Genomic DNA, 13,341 nt, shown 5'->3' with positions numbered 1-13,341 from the left:
GTACGTGTGCGAGTGTTCCTCTATAGTAAATACTGAGGGTTTGCACATTTTTAGTTTGAATCGACACTGCAAAATTGTTCTTCTGGATAACATTTCATCATATAATACTGTAGAGCTGTAAATTAATTATTTAAGACCTAAACATTGAATTTTTTTTCTCAAAAGCAAAAGTTTGCTTTCAAACAAAAGTAGATGCATGACCCTACTCTAATAAGCTCTGGACCTAAAAATAGAATAGCCATCCTCTGTAGCTATAGGGACCAACTGGTATATTTTTAGTACACTGAGTTTTATGAGCAGAAAAATTATGCAACAAGACCAAATCAGGTGGAATTTACTTTGAGAATATAAATAACCTGACTACAATCTCAGCAGACAACAGAAGATTCCTGAAGGGTAAAGTATTTTTTAAATATAATGTTCAGGAAGAGGTAAAATCATGTCTCTCCTACAGAAATGAAGATGAACATGTGTTAAAAATGTATTTTCTCACCACAACAAGAGATAAGCCCGTGAGCTGCAACGAAGACTTGACGCAGCCACCCCTGCCATAAAAATGTATTTTCTCATGTGATATGAGGAAACCAGGCAGATGTTAATAATCAGTTCAAAGGGAAAAGTCAAAATAGCATATACTTATAGGGATTCAAGGAATGGTGAGATGAATTGTAGTTAAAGACAAAACCTGTTTTTCCCCTGAGAAGGGGTAGGGAAGAAGTCAGTTAAACCACTACCACACAGGAAAAGTGTGTGTGTGTGTGTGTGTGTGTGTGTGTGTGTGTGTGTATGTGTATGTGTATCAGTTACCTACATCTTATAGAGTTCCAAAATAGCTCAAAGACAATGATCTGGGCTACATAAGCCAGCAGTGTATGCTATATATCATGCAGTTCACTGAAATACAAAATTTATTTATCCAAGACGAATAAATATCTCAAGTTTGCTGAAACAGTACCAGACCTTGATGACCCGTGGTTAGGTAACCTAGACTTGGTAGTCAGGCTCTGTGTAGAGGTGAAGGGAAGACAGTCACTGAAAGGATAGACTTTGAGTTTAGCTTTGGGAACTGCCATATTTAACTAATTCAGATGAGTCAGTGTCAAATAGACAAAGGGTTTGGGTCCTTCTTGCTATTCCTGAGTAAGAAACCCGGTTTTACCTTAGGCTCTACCAAGAAACCTTGAACAAGTTCTCTAACCTCTCTGATTCTCAGTTTTCTTCATCAATAAAATGAGAATGATAATACTATCTTAATGAGGATGCAGTAGAATAATTCATCTCATTGTGAGGATTAAATGGTCTCCAAATGTAGTTATAGCACAAAGCACAAACTCAATAAATGTAGTCCATGGTGTCACCCAGGTACCTCCTCGGGAAAGCTTATTCCATTCCTGTCAGGACCCAGTTTAAATGTCGTCTCAGAGAGATCTTTCCTGACTATCCAACTTAAATACCTCGTTAGTCCTCACTTTTCTGTTACTCATTCTTATTTTCATTACAGCACTTATCACTACTTCCTATTTTCTTGTTTGTTTTATTTCTGTAAACTTATTTATTGTCTGTCTCTCATCATTAGAAAGTCTCAAAAGAGTAATGACTATTTTTGTCATATTACAGGTAGGACAATGCTTATCACTTATTTGCCACTAAATAAATGTTTCTTGAATGAACAGGGCAAATATTTTAAGTCTACCCTAGTAAAAATTCCTTAGAATCTATTCTCCTGGACCTTTCTTTAGGTACAATGAGCACACCAACCATGAAAAGCTAGGGGAGATAAACTGTGGTGAGGGAAGAGCTGATGGGAGAACAGAAGGGCAAGATTATATGGAGATGTTAACAGAATGGAGAATATGGTGTAACAGGAAGGGAGAGGATGGGAGAGAAAGCCACAATCTGTTCTGACACAATCGTGGCATTAAGTTTTTGGATGTTTCATTTTACCTTTTGGATAAAGTGATGTAAGTATTTTTTCAGATGCATAAAATCCTAGAAATGAAAGATAATTTAGTTTGACTCTTTTTACATGCACAGTGTTTTAAGAAACACTGATAAGGAAAAGGTCTGAGAGATGAAGTGACCAGTCCAAATGGCACAGTCAATCTGCTGACAGGACTGGGACCCCAGACTCTGATTTTTCTAATCTTATTCTAATTCTTTTTCTTAATATATGTTTTAGTTTGTCACATATTCAGAATGTTGAGTTATGTTCTGAACATTTCCATTTTTACAAATATCCTTTTTTCTCTTTCCCAATAGGTAGAAAATAGACCAAAGTATTACGGAAGAGAGTAAGTATGGATTATCAGAAAACATTTTGTAGATTGGAATATATAAGAGAGACAGGTAAATGGATGCTTTTAGTAAAAAAATAAAAGCAAGAGGAAGGAGGTATTCGAGTTTGAATGAGTTAAATTATTTTTCTGATTGTAAATGTAATTGTTGTAGTTGGTGAAAATATAGAAAATAAAGATAAGTGTAGAGAAGAAAGTAGCATGGGAAAATGTGTACAGGATAATGTTAAAATAAAGATGCAAGCCATATATGTAAATAAATAATGCTAGATATATGTATATGAGGAAAAGTATATATTTGATTGTATGTGTTTATTAAGCATATAGATACATATACATACATGTATGCATGTAGTAAGGTGTGGGTGGTTTATTCTACATTTATACTTTTATTTTCCAAATTTTCTGTAAGTAAATTCATGCTACCCAGAAATAACTAATGTTAACAGTTTGAAGTATTACCTTCTGAAGATCTATTTTCTTAATGGTTTTTACAAAATTGAGTTATTATACATATACTTTTTGTAGCCTGATTTTTCCATTTAATATTAATAATGAGCATTTTTCTATTTTATGAAAAATGTAATAATTTTTAAAGTCCTTAATCCTTCTGATTATTAAAAAAAATAGAAATATAACCCTTCGAGGAAAAGAATAAAAATCACCTATAATCCCATCATTCCCCAAATAAAATCATTTGTTTTTCATGGCTGAAGATCATATCAGATAAACAATAATGTATATAACAAATATTTTTAAATTATCTAAAATTCTGTTTAAGTTTTCAGGACTCTTATGAGTAGAACCTAGGTACTTAGGAGTTGAGGGGAGCCACTGGTGTTCTTTATGGTTATACCATAATTTAGTCATTTCTCTGCTTTTGGCATATAGGTTGACTTTAAACGATAGTATTAAAAGTAACACCGTAAGAAATATCTTAGTGCATTAACCTTTTTCTGGGGTGGAAATTTTGGGTCAGCTGGTATGAATAGTTTTAAGAGTCTTTAAATACCACCATCAAGTTTTATTCCAAAATTTGTTTCCTTGAATGAGATTTTCTTCTGGATTAATTGGGTTTTTAAAAACAAGGAGATATTAAATTTTACTAACTTTATTAGTTGGTGTCATGTAAACTTAAAATAATATACCAATATGCTGATCTAATATATGTGTTATTACCACAGATAGGTTACTATCTTCTTACTCCTACAGAATCAGAGTGGACCTGGTTCTGAAAGATTGAGGAATTTAAGGAGATAAGAAATTCTAGGAGCCCATTGTTAAATCTCCTTGTTCTAATTGTCATGATTTGAGCGTGTGTACTACAAACTGCTTTAAGACTTAAAATGAGAAAGACCGAACCTCCCCCATGAGAAAAATGTCAAAAAGTTGCCACAAGAACCCTCGTAAAGTTCTTAAATTATTAAGGTGCCATTTCAGGGCCTTTTCAAAATATTCCAAATTCAAGGGACTGTTGGCTTTATTGTACCTTTAAAAGCTACGGTCTCATGTGAGCAGTTGTTCAATTCAGTTTTCTTTGAGTTAATGAAAGGACATAATATATGTGTAAGTTCTTTATAAACTGTACATCACCATACGAATATAAGGTGGTTTTATATTTTTAATATTAATCATTAGTTACCACTGATGTTTTTTAATTTTTCAGTGTTTTATGTCAGAATGTTATAGGTGAATCTATTGTGTTTGTATAAGGAGTGTGTTATTTTTGTTTCTCTTCTTCCTCCTTTTTTCTCTGTTAATCAAAAATAGGGTTTTAGCAGGGAGTGAAAGCAAGTATTACAGTTGTTTGCTTTTGGCTTGAGTATGCAGTGATGCAGATTATGCACATTATTGGGCAATCATGCCAATTAAGGGCAACCCAGGGTACCTGGAAAATTGCCAACTTAAACTCTGAGCCAAAATTTTTGGAGCAATGCCACTGGTGTGAAGAAAGGAAGTGGGACACATTGCTGAGTATTTTTTAGCATGTCCATATGGTCAGGCAGCTACATAAGAAGGGAATTGTCCTCTTGAGAGAGGTGGTTGGTCTTCCGTAGATGGATGTGAATTTTGATTCCGTGATTGTTAAATGGATTGGAGAGCTGCTTTCAGTGCTGTTCTTGTCACCACAGAGAAGCTGGCCCTGGGCCAGGCCCAGAGAAACACAAGCATAGTTAAACCCAACTGCTCCCCTTCAATTTTATGGCACTACTTTGTCTAGAAAACAACAAGAGAAGGTGGGAGGTTTTGCTTTATCTTGTTTTATTGAAAAAGGTGGAAAGCATGCAGTTTCTGAATTGACTTTGTTTCTTAGGTTTCATGGCATGATCTCCCGAGAAGCGGCAGACCAGCTCTTGAGTGTAGCTGAGGGGAGCTACCTCATTCGGGAGAGCCAGCGTCAGCCAGGAACCTACACTTTGGCTTTAAGGTTGGTCATGGACCTGTAATTATAACTGTGCCTCATTTAAAACCCTCTTAATAGAGGGCTTTAAATTTTAAAAGCATCCAGCATGTAATTGAATTGGTTCTTGTTTTCTTGGGACCTAATTACCATTTTAATAGCTTTGAGACTCTTAAAAAGTTCCTCATGAATGGTAGACTCAGTAATTAAGAACTGAAAAACTTTTAAGGCATTTTTATTGTAGCTGCTTTCTTCTATTTCATCTTACCCATTCCCTCCCATCTGTCCTGCTGTATCAGCTCCCATCTATTTCTTGAATAAGGAAAGGAACTAAAGAGAAAAGACCTTTGTAACTCTTAAAATTAAAGCCGATGTCATTTCTCTTGGGTTGGCTTTTGGTTCAAGCAGCTTTCCTTGGGAACTCCTGGCTCTTTCCTATCTACTGAACTTTGCCTAGCATTTTGGCTGTTCTTAGCTTTACAGCACAGTGGCCAGAAACAAGTATTTCCATTAACCCTGCAATAGTAACAGAAGAATAATACAATAGCATGCTTATCCATTGGGCTAACCTCCTGCCAGGATTCTAACCTCATTTAATCTTCACAACAGGTCTAGGATGTGTGTACAATTTCTATCTCCACTTTACAGATAAGGAAACAGAGGACCTAGAGGTTGAGTAACTTGGCCAAGGTTATACATTTAGTAATTCGTGTAGCTGGTATTTGAACCCAGACGATTTGGCTTCAGAGTCTATGCTCTTAATCACTCCACACTGCTGCCTCTCTAGAGGCTTGGAATAATTATCCGTTGTCTTTGTTCATTCCTTCATTTGTTCATTCATGCATTCATTTATGCATTGTTTGGAAAAGATTTAAAAGTAGAAACTTTGAAGAAAGAGGTCAAAGAAATAACATTTCTTTTGGTAGCCACAGAGAGAGAAGAGAAAGGTAATATTATTGCTTAGGACTCTGATATGACCACGTCCAACTCCTTCTCCAATCACTTATGCCTAGGTGAGTGAGCAGGGACTGTTCTTACTCCCATCCACCAGATTTAATTATTAATCTTTCTGGCAAAAGAATGGTATAATTCAGTATTTCTTCATGCTGAATTCTGAATCAATGGCATACTTGGACAATAGAGCTTGTTAACAGGAGTTCATGGAAATCTGCTTTTATGGAAAATTATGAAGCGTAAATCCCCCTTCAATTACTTAATTATGTTGCTTTTTCAGGTTTAAATTTCGGTATATAGGGAAAAAATCTGGGCTGAGAATTTAAATACCTATTCATTTTGCCACTAAATGAGCTAGACGACTAATTTGGAGCAAATCACAGGTATTCTTGAAGCCGGCTGCTTCATCTTTCTATTCCTAACATTTTATAATTATAGGATTCTACAATACCACATGTCCAAATAGATGGTCATCTAAGTGTCTGGGGTAGATAAGCCTTGATGTACAGGCTAGTGGGCCAAAATAAGCAAGAAGGAGGTGGGGTGAAAGGAAAAAAAGCAATCTGTATACTCTCTTCCTTTTCCCTTTGCTGCTGTCTCCCCACCTTCTTCTGAGATCACTGGAATTTTAACTCAGTTTCGCCTCATTGCAAAGTTCAGGTACTTTCTATTATACTACATCGCCTCATAATGTGGTTATCACGCTGGTTCTTACTGAATAACACCAGCAGACGCCCTAGGGCCAAGGATTCAATGTGGAGAAAAGTAGCACCCAGATCTTCCAAACTCTTCCTCATTCCCACCCTCTCACCCTCTCTCGTGCTACTCATGACTTTATAATCACTCACTGCCCACTTTGGCCCAGGAAATCCTAGAATTGGATTGAGGAATAGAGCAACATGGGATTGAGGAGAGTGCTTTTAATGTATAGGTCTGGGGTAACATGCAGCTTTCCTTTTGTTTTTGAAAATCATCATAAAGTTTTTACATGGAAAAGAAATAGTGAGTAAAAGGGCTTGTAGTGGAGGTAGGGAATTTGTGAGTATGCATCGTGAGTAATTTACATGCTGAAATATGATTTTCTTTGTTTTGAACTAGATGAATGGCAGGGAAGTGTTAAACAGAATGTGAAATAGAAGTTGTATTGATATATCTATTAATCTTATCTGATATTCCCCATTTCAACTAATGATTCTCCCAGTTAACATCAGTCTGTTTTTAACAGAATGCATGATCCACTGAGGTAGGGAGGCAGTTTGAATTTACAGCCATCAGTGTTTATTATGCGTTTACTGTGTTAAACAAAGGCCCTAAAATTAGGAATAAGTCCTTGATTTCAAGTTGTTCCATAGTCTCCTCAACCTCACAATATGTCCGAAACTGAACTCATCAGTTTTCCTCCCAAATATGCTGTAACACCTGTATCCCTTTAATAGCTGGTGACACTGTTATTTAGCCAGTTCACAAGACCGAAAGCAAGAAATCATTTTTCTTTTCTCTTAGTTCTGTTTTAAGATGTTTGTAGGCCTGGCCTTATTCATTTAGAGGCCTCCATCTTACACCATATCAAACACTATATCCCATATCAAATATATATATTTTGCTGTTAACTTCGTTTTTTAAAATATAAATTGCTTTTGAAATTAACTTTAGATTTCCTTTTATGTTTTGGAGCCACACCTTTTTGTTCATATTTTATACCTTTTCATAGACTCTGGAAAGCCCAAGGTACTGTACCTATATTATCTAATGGTTAAAAGAACTTTTTCTTCTTGCTCATCTCACACAGCCAAGCCCAACAATCTTTTATTTCTTAAGTAATTTTCAAAATTTCCCCTTCTTTTCAATCAAGCCACCTCCTGGATTAGTTTCATGAGGAATTTACCTGTATCCAGCCTTATCCCCTCTAATGTATCTTCCATGGTATCATGAGTGATCAATCTTAAAATCTGATGCAGTGATCAGCAAAGTCGTAATGTTGAGTAGGACACAAGGTTTCAAAGGCCACACCTCCCTGTGTCACTGGCATCTCCCCCATACCTGGGGGAGCCTAACCTTTACTGATGATCTTTGTGTATAATGTGAGGTATCAGTTCGGCAAGGATGTATTGTATGTGTGTTGTCACAGTATCAGTTTTTTGCAGTCAGCAAGGAGATTTTCATTGCATGGCATGGAAGGTCGTCTGTAGTTGACATCTCACTTTCTTCTTCACCATCATCTTCTCTTACACACCATCTCAGCCTGAATTTCTGGCCAGGCCTTGTCCTGCTTTTCTGCCTTGCCCATGTGGGCCCCTTGGTTCAGAAAAAATGATTGTCGCTCAAAGTCTTTTATACAATGAAACACTAGACAGACATCCACATAGTTGGAGTGTGCAGTTGAAGATAAGATGCTCTCCCAGGCACTGGATTATACCTCATGAAGCATGAAGTGTTTCCTATGACTTCGGGATTTTCTGTATGTTGATTTTGACAACATTTGTATTAGTTATAGTTTAATGAGGTATCATGGCATGTATTAGCTGCAAGTAACCTAAAATAATTTAAGAAGTTTTGTAGAAAACATTTTTCTTTGTATGATTTTCATAGTTTTAGAACTAATTCTTTTAAAAAAAATTTTTATGTCGTTCTATAATTTTTCTCACTAGAAGGAGAAATTGTTCAGTGTTGTACATATGGAGTGACAAGTGAAAAAGATAAGACTGTGCATGTTTTGTATTATCCTTTTTATTAAATGTTAAATGTATACAAAAGAATAGTTATAAGAAATATAAAATTATTAAATATCATGATACTATAACTGTAGGTTTATTCATCATAAATTATTTCCTGACTTTTCCAAATTGTTTTTCCTCTGAGCTTCTCACTTCCTGACTTTCATGTCTCTGAACTTCAGTTTGGACATTTTCTATTGACCTGTCTTCCAGTCCACCAGTCCTTTATTCTGCTCTTTTTGATCGGCTGTAAATCCATTCATTGAGTTCCTAATTTCATATACTGTGTTATTTAGTTCCAAAATTTCCATTTACTTTTTTTTTTTTTTTAAGATTCTAATCCTCTGATGAAATGGTTTCCTGCATTTTCTCCATCTTTTCCTATATATTCTTGAACTATAACCTATCAAAACAGTTGTTCACTATAAGTAACTGTTAGAATTATGTAAGCACCCCATGAATTCTTGGAAATAGTGAAATAAGAAGGTGAAAAGACTAGTGGAGAGCTAGTGTAAGTGATCATGTGAAATGACCTTTTAAATATTTGGTATCTGTTTTCTCATTGCCGCCACTGTACCTGATAAGAATCTGGTTCTTATCAGATACAAATCTGGTTTTCTTTTCCTGTTTTAAAAGAAGGAAGAAGGTTGGAGTGAGGAGGGAAAATGGATACCAGTTACACAGTATAGCACAGGTAACTGCATCATCAAAAACAACAGCACATCATCCCAAAATATTTACTTTGTAACTATGAAAGTAGGAATTTTCTTCACATGGTAGAAACCATAACAAAATCAAATCAAAGAGAGCCTGGTATAAAAGAGAAACCATACAGATTGCAAACCTCAATAAGAAATAATATTACATATGATTTAGGAGCTTTTATTGAGCTTTTGAATTCTGCCAGATATTATCCAATGGGTCAAAAAGGAAGACATTTAAGCTGCCTCTTAAAGGTAGAATATAGGTTTGCCAGGTAGAAGGATAGGATGTGATTATAAAAAAACGAGCATTTTGGCAAGAAGAAAAAGCCAAGGAAGGAATATATAGAACAGCATGGAACATCTGGTGCATGGCAGGCTGCTAGGACTCGGGGGTGCAGGAAGTTTTAGCAGTAAGTATGCCAGGAAAGGCTGGTATTTCATGCTTAAGAATTTGGACTTTATCTGTAGGAAATGGGAGTCACTGAAGACTTTCAATAGAAGAGAGTAATGGTTGAACATTTGTAATTTTAAAAGATCATTGTGGGAGCAATAAGAATAAATAAGTGGATAGGGTGGTGGGAATTAAGTTTTACCAGAATTATTTGATAATTAATTTAGTAAGTAGTTTTCCTTGGGCAATGGAAAAGTGATCTTTAAAAGAGATTCTAGATACCTTATAGATTTTAAAGGGTTCCCTTTGAGGAGAAATGTTAACTCCAAATTTGGCAACTCTAGGGACATTTCTGTTGAGTCTGACTCATTTTAGCTTCTCTAAACTTGGAGAAGAGCAAGATGACACACGTGTAAGAGTCTTGATAATCTCCAAGTCCTGTGTCTAGATATTCCAGAACAGATTTTGGAAATATTCCAGAGAATGTTTCATACCCACAGTGCCTGGCACTTCCTGTTGATTTTATGCTGACCATAATGATAAGAATTATTTTGAAAAATTTTAGGTACTGGAAAACAAATGAAAATTAAAAAACTGAGAAAGCATGATGTTTGGACATATATTTTCTTTAAACAATATTTCTTATTTGATAAGTTCTGAAGTATACCCTATGTTAATCTACAAAATAAAATTCACTATACAGGACAGTATGTAGAGTATCATACTATTTAATATATGTGTGTGTGTTTGTGTGTGTCTGTGTATGTATAGGTTATATATGTAAGTAGACAGCTGTCTAAAAGAATAATTGCTAGTGTTCATAGTGTTGTCTCTGAGTTTGAACTTAAAGGTGATTTTTACTTCTCTGTACCTTTCTGAGTTGCCTTAATTTTTTTTTTTCACAATGCCATGTGTATCATTTTTACAGTTAGAAAAAAACATCAATAGGGTTATTTTCATTTTGGGAAAAATTGAAGACACTAGCTGCAACCTTGGGTCAAAGTGAAAGACAGTACCTCCTAAATCTTTGAAGATATGACTCCAAGTGAAATGCGTCACCTTATTTAAATCATTTATCAGAAGGAGAGGGACAGCCTTGAGGGCAATAGAAAGGGAAGTCACAGAGGTGTGTTCTAGAGTCCAGGGTCTGTGGGAGAGGGGAGTCTTGACCAACATTGGCAGTGCTATCTCTAGTATAGAGATGCTCATAAAGGAACTGTGTGAGTCTCCCTGCCACTAACCATAATCAGTTGGGTTTCTTTGATGCAGTATTTCTCAGAGCCTGTGAGCATTTTTAATAGAACTATGCTGCATTTCCCAAACTCATTTGATTATGAGACCCTCTTTTTGTGGAATCTCTCTGTGAAACACTCTTTGAGAAATAGTCTATTAAACATTCGATTCACTCAGTTCCTCTTGCTCTGGACTCCATGTTCACCAAGTAACTTTCTTTTCTTTTCTTTTTTTTTTTTTTTTTGAGGGTCCTTTTAAACTATTTTAAAAATTGAAGTATAGTTAATTTACAGTGTTGTGTTAGTTTCAGGTGGACAGCAAAGTGTGTCAGTGTTATATATATACATATATATATATATTCTTTTTCAGATTCTTTTCCATTATAAATTATTACATGATATTGAATATAGTTCCCTGTGCAATACAGTAGATCCTTGTTTATCTGCTTTATATATAGTAGTGCGTATATGTTACTCCCAAACTCCTAATTTATCTCCCCCCACAGCCCCCACTATCCCCTTTGGTGACCATAAGTTTGTTTCTATGTCTGTGAGTCTATTTTTGTTTTGTAAATAATTTCATTTGTATCATTTTTTTAGATTCCACATATAAGTGATATCATATTAGTCTTTCTCTGTCTGACTTACTTCAAATCTATCCTGTTCTATTACCTATATGTCTGTTTTTGTGCCAGTACCATACTGTTTCAATTACTGTAGCTTTGTAGTATAGTCTGAAGTCAGGGAGCGTGATTCCTACAGCTCCATTCTTCTTTCTCAAGATTGCTTTGGCTATATGGGGTCTTTTGTGTTTCTGTACAAATTTTAAAATTTTTTGTTCTAGTTCTGTGAAAAATGCCATTGGTAGTTTGATAGGGATTGTATTGAATCTGTAGATTGCCTTGGGTAGTATGGTCATTTTAACAATGCTGATTCTTCTAATCCAAGAACATGGTATACCTTTCCATCTGTTTGTGTCATTTTTAATTTCTTTCATTGTATCTTACAGTTTTCAGAGTACAGGTCTTTTGCTTCCTTAGCTAGGTTTATTCCTAGGTATTTTATTCTTTTTGATACAGTGGTAAATGAGATTGTTTCCTTAATTTCTCTTCCTTATATTTTGTCATTAGTGTATAGATGCAGGATTTCTGTATATTAATTTTGTGTCCAACAGCTTTACTGAATTCATTGATGAGCTCTAGTAGTTTTCTGGTAGCATCTTTAGGATTTTCTGTGTATAGCATCATGTCATCTGTGAACAGTGACAGTTTTTACTTCTTCTTTTCCAATTTGGATTCCTTTTATATCTTTTTCCTCTCTGATTACTGTGGCTAGGACTTCCAAAACTATGTTGAATATAAATGACCAGAGTGGGCCTCCTTATCTTGTTCCTGATCTTAGAGGAAATGCTTTCAGCTTTTCACCATTGACTATGATGTTAGCTGTGGGTTTGTCATATATGGCTTTTATTATGTTGAGGTATGTTTCCTGTGTGCCCACTTTCTGAAGAGTTTTGTTTTTTTTTAATCATAAATGGATGTTGAATTTTATCAAAAGCTTTTTCTAATCTTTTGAGATGAGCATATGGTTTTTATTCTTCAATTTGTTAATGTGGTGTATCACATTGATTGATTTGTGAATATTGAAGAATCTTTGCATCCCTGGGATAAATCTTACTTGATCATGATGGATGATCCTTTTAATGTACTGTTGAAGCTGGTTTGCTAGTATTTTGTTGAGGATTTTTACATCTGTAGTCATCAGTGATGTTGACCTGTAATTTTCTCTCTTTGTGGTATCCTTGCCTGGTTTTGGTATCGGTGATGGTGGCCTCATAGAATGTAACTTTCTGATTAATGGCTTCTGATGTGGTTCATCTACAGGGAGAAAAAACTTAAAATGTATAGGCTGACTCTTAAGAGCCTTTGAGTTATTTCTCACTTTCAGTTAATAAATTAGAATTAAATGTTGGGAGTAAAGGGGAGAAAAGAATGATAAAAATTTACCAGGTTTCTTCTGTTTGGTAAGTCGGATAGACACCCTCCCCATTTTTTTTCTTTTTTTTTCAGACCCCTTTTTGATAAATGAACCTAAAAGACTTCTTGTTAAAGTGTTCAATTGATAGAGGAAAAAAATTTTAAGACCTAGTTATCTCACCAGTTCTTTTTCTTCCTGTTTTCTGATTTTTTCCCCTGTACCAAAAAAGGTTTACCTCCTATCCTAAGAGTGTTCTGAAACATGTACTTATGGCAACCAAGCACTATTTCTATGTATTAACAAAAATGCAGCCTTTTTCTTCTTTTCTAACTTTATTCCCAAGCTTGGCTTTTGCATGTGTTGTATCTTAGTCTTTTTTTTTAAACTTTTCCCTTCTTTTAGTTATAAATAACATACCAATTCACCCATTTAAAGTGTACAAATCAGTGGTTTTTAGTGCATTCACAAAGTTATGCGACGTAGTCAATTTTAGAACATTTAATCACCCTAAAAAGAAACTCCATACCCATTTACAGTCATTTCCCATTTCTCCCAACCCTCCCAGCCTCAGGTAACCATTAACCTACTTTTTTATCTCTGTAGATTTATACATCCTGGATGTTTCATAAAAGTGGAATTGTGTATAATATGTGTTCTTTTGTGAGTGGCTTCTT

At 35.1% G+C, this 13,341-nt stretch overlaps 1 protein-coding gene across 4 annotated transcripts in view; it reads left to right on the top strand.

Annotated features, from left to right (window-relative positions):
* The window catches only part of CHN1 (chimerin 1), a 201,601-nt gene that overhangs the window by 71,928 nt on the left and 116,332 nt on the right, over positions 1-13,341 (top strand). For 2 of the 4 annotated variants that reach the window (XM_082465445.1, XM_082465447.1), the window contains 2 exons: positions 2,260-2,291; positions 4,609-4,722. The exons of 1 other annotated variant lie outside the window; for it this stretch is intronic. In XM_082465445.1, the coding sequence (XP_082321571.1) occupies positions 2,260-2,291; positions 4,609-4,722 (146 nt within the window). The remainder of the gene's footprint in view (positions 1-2,259; positions 2,292-4,608; positions 4,723-13,341) is intronic. One more of the 4 variants, XM_082465446.1, reaches the window with a different exon arrangement.

This window comes from Balaenoptera physalus (assembly GCF_965194825.1).
Source record: "Balaenoptera physalus genome assembly, chromosome: 6".
In the NCBI taxonomy this organism is placed as follows: Eukaryota; Metazoa; Chordata; class Mammalia; order Artiodactyla; family Balaenopteridae; genus Balaenoptera; species Balaenoptera physalus.
This window is presented reverse-complemented; position numbering and strand designations above follow the sequence as displayed.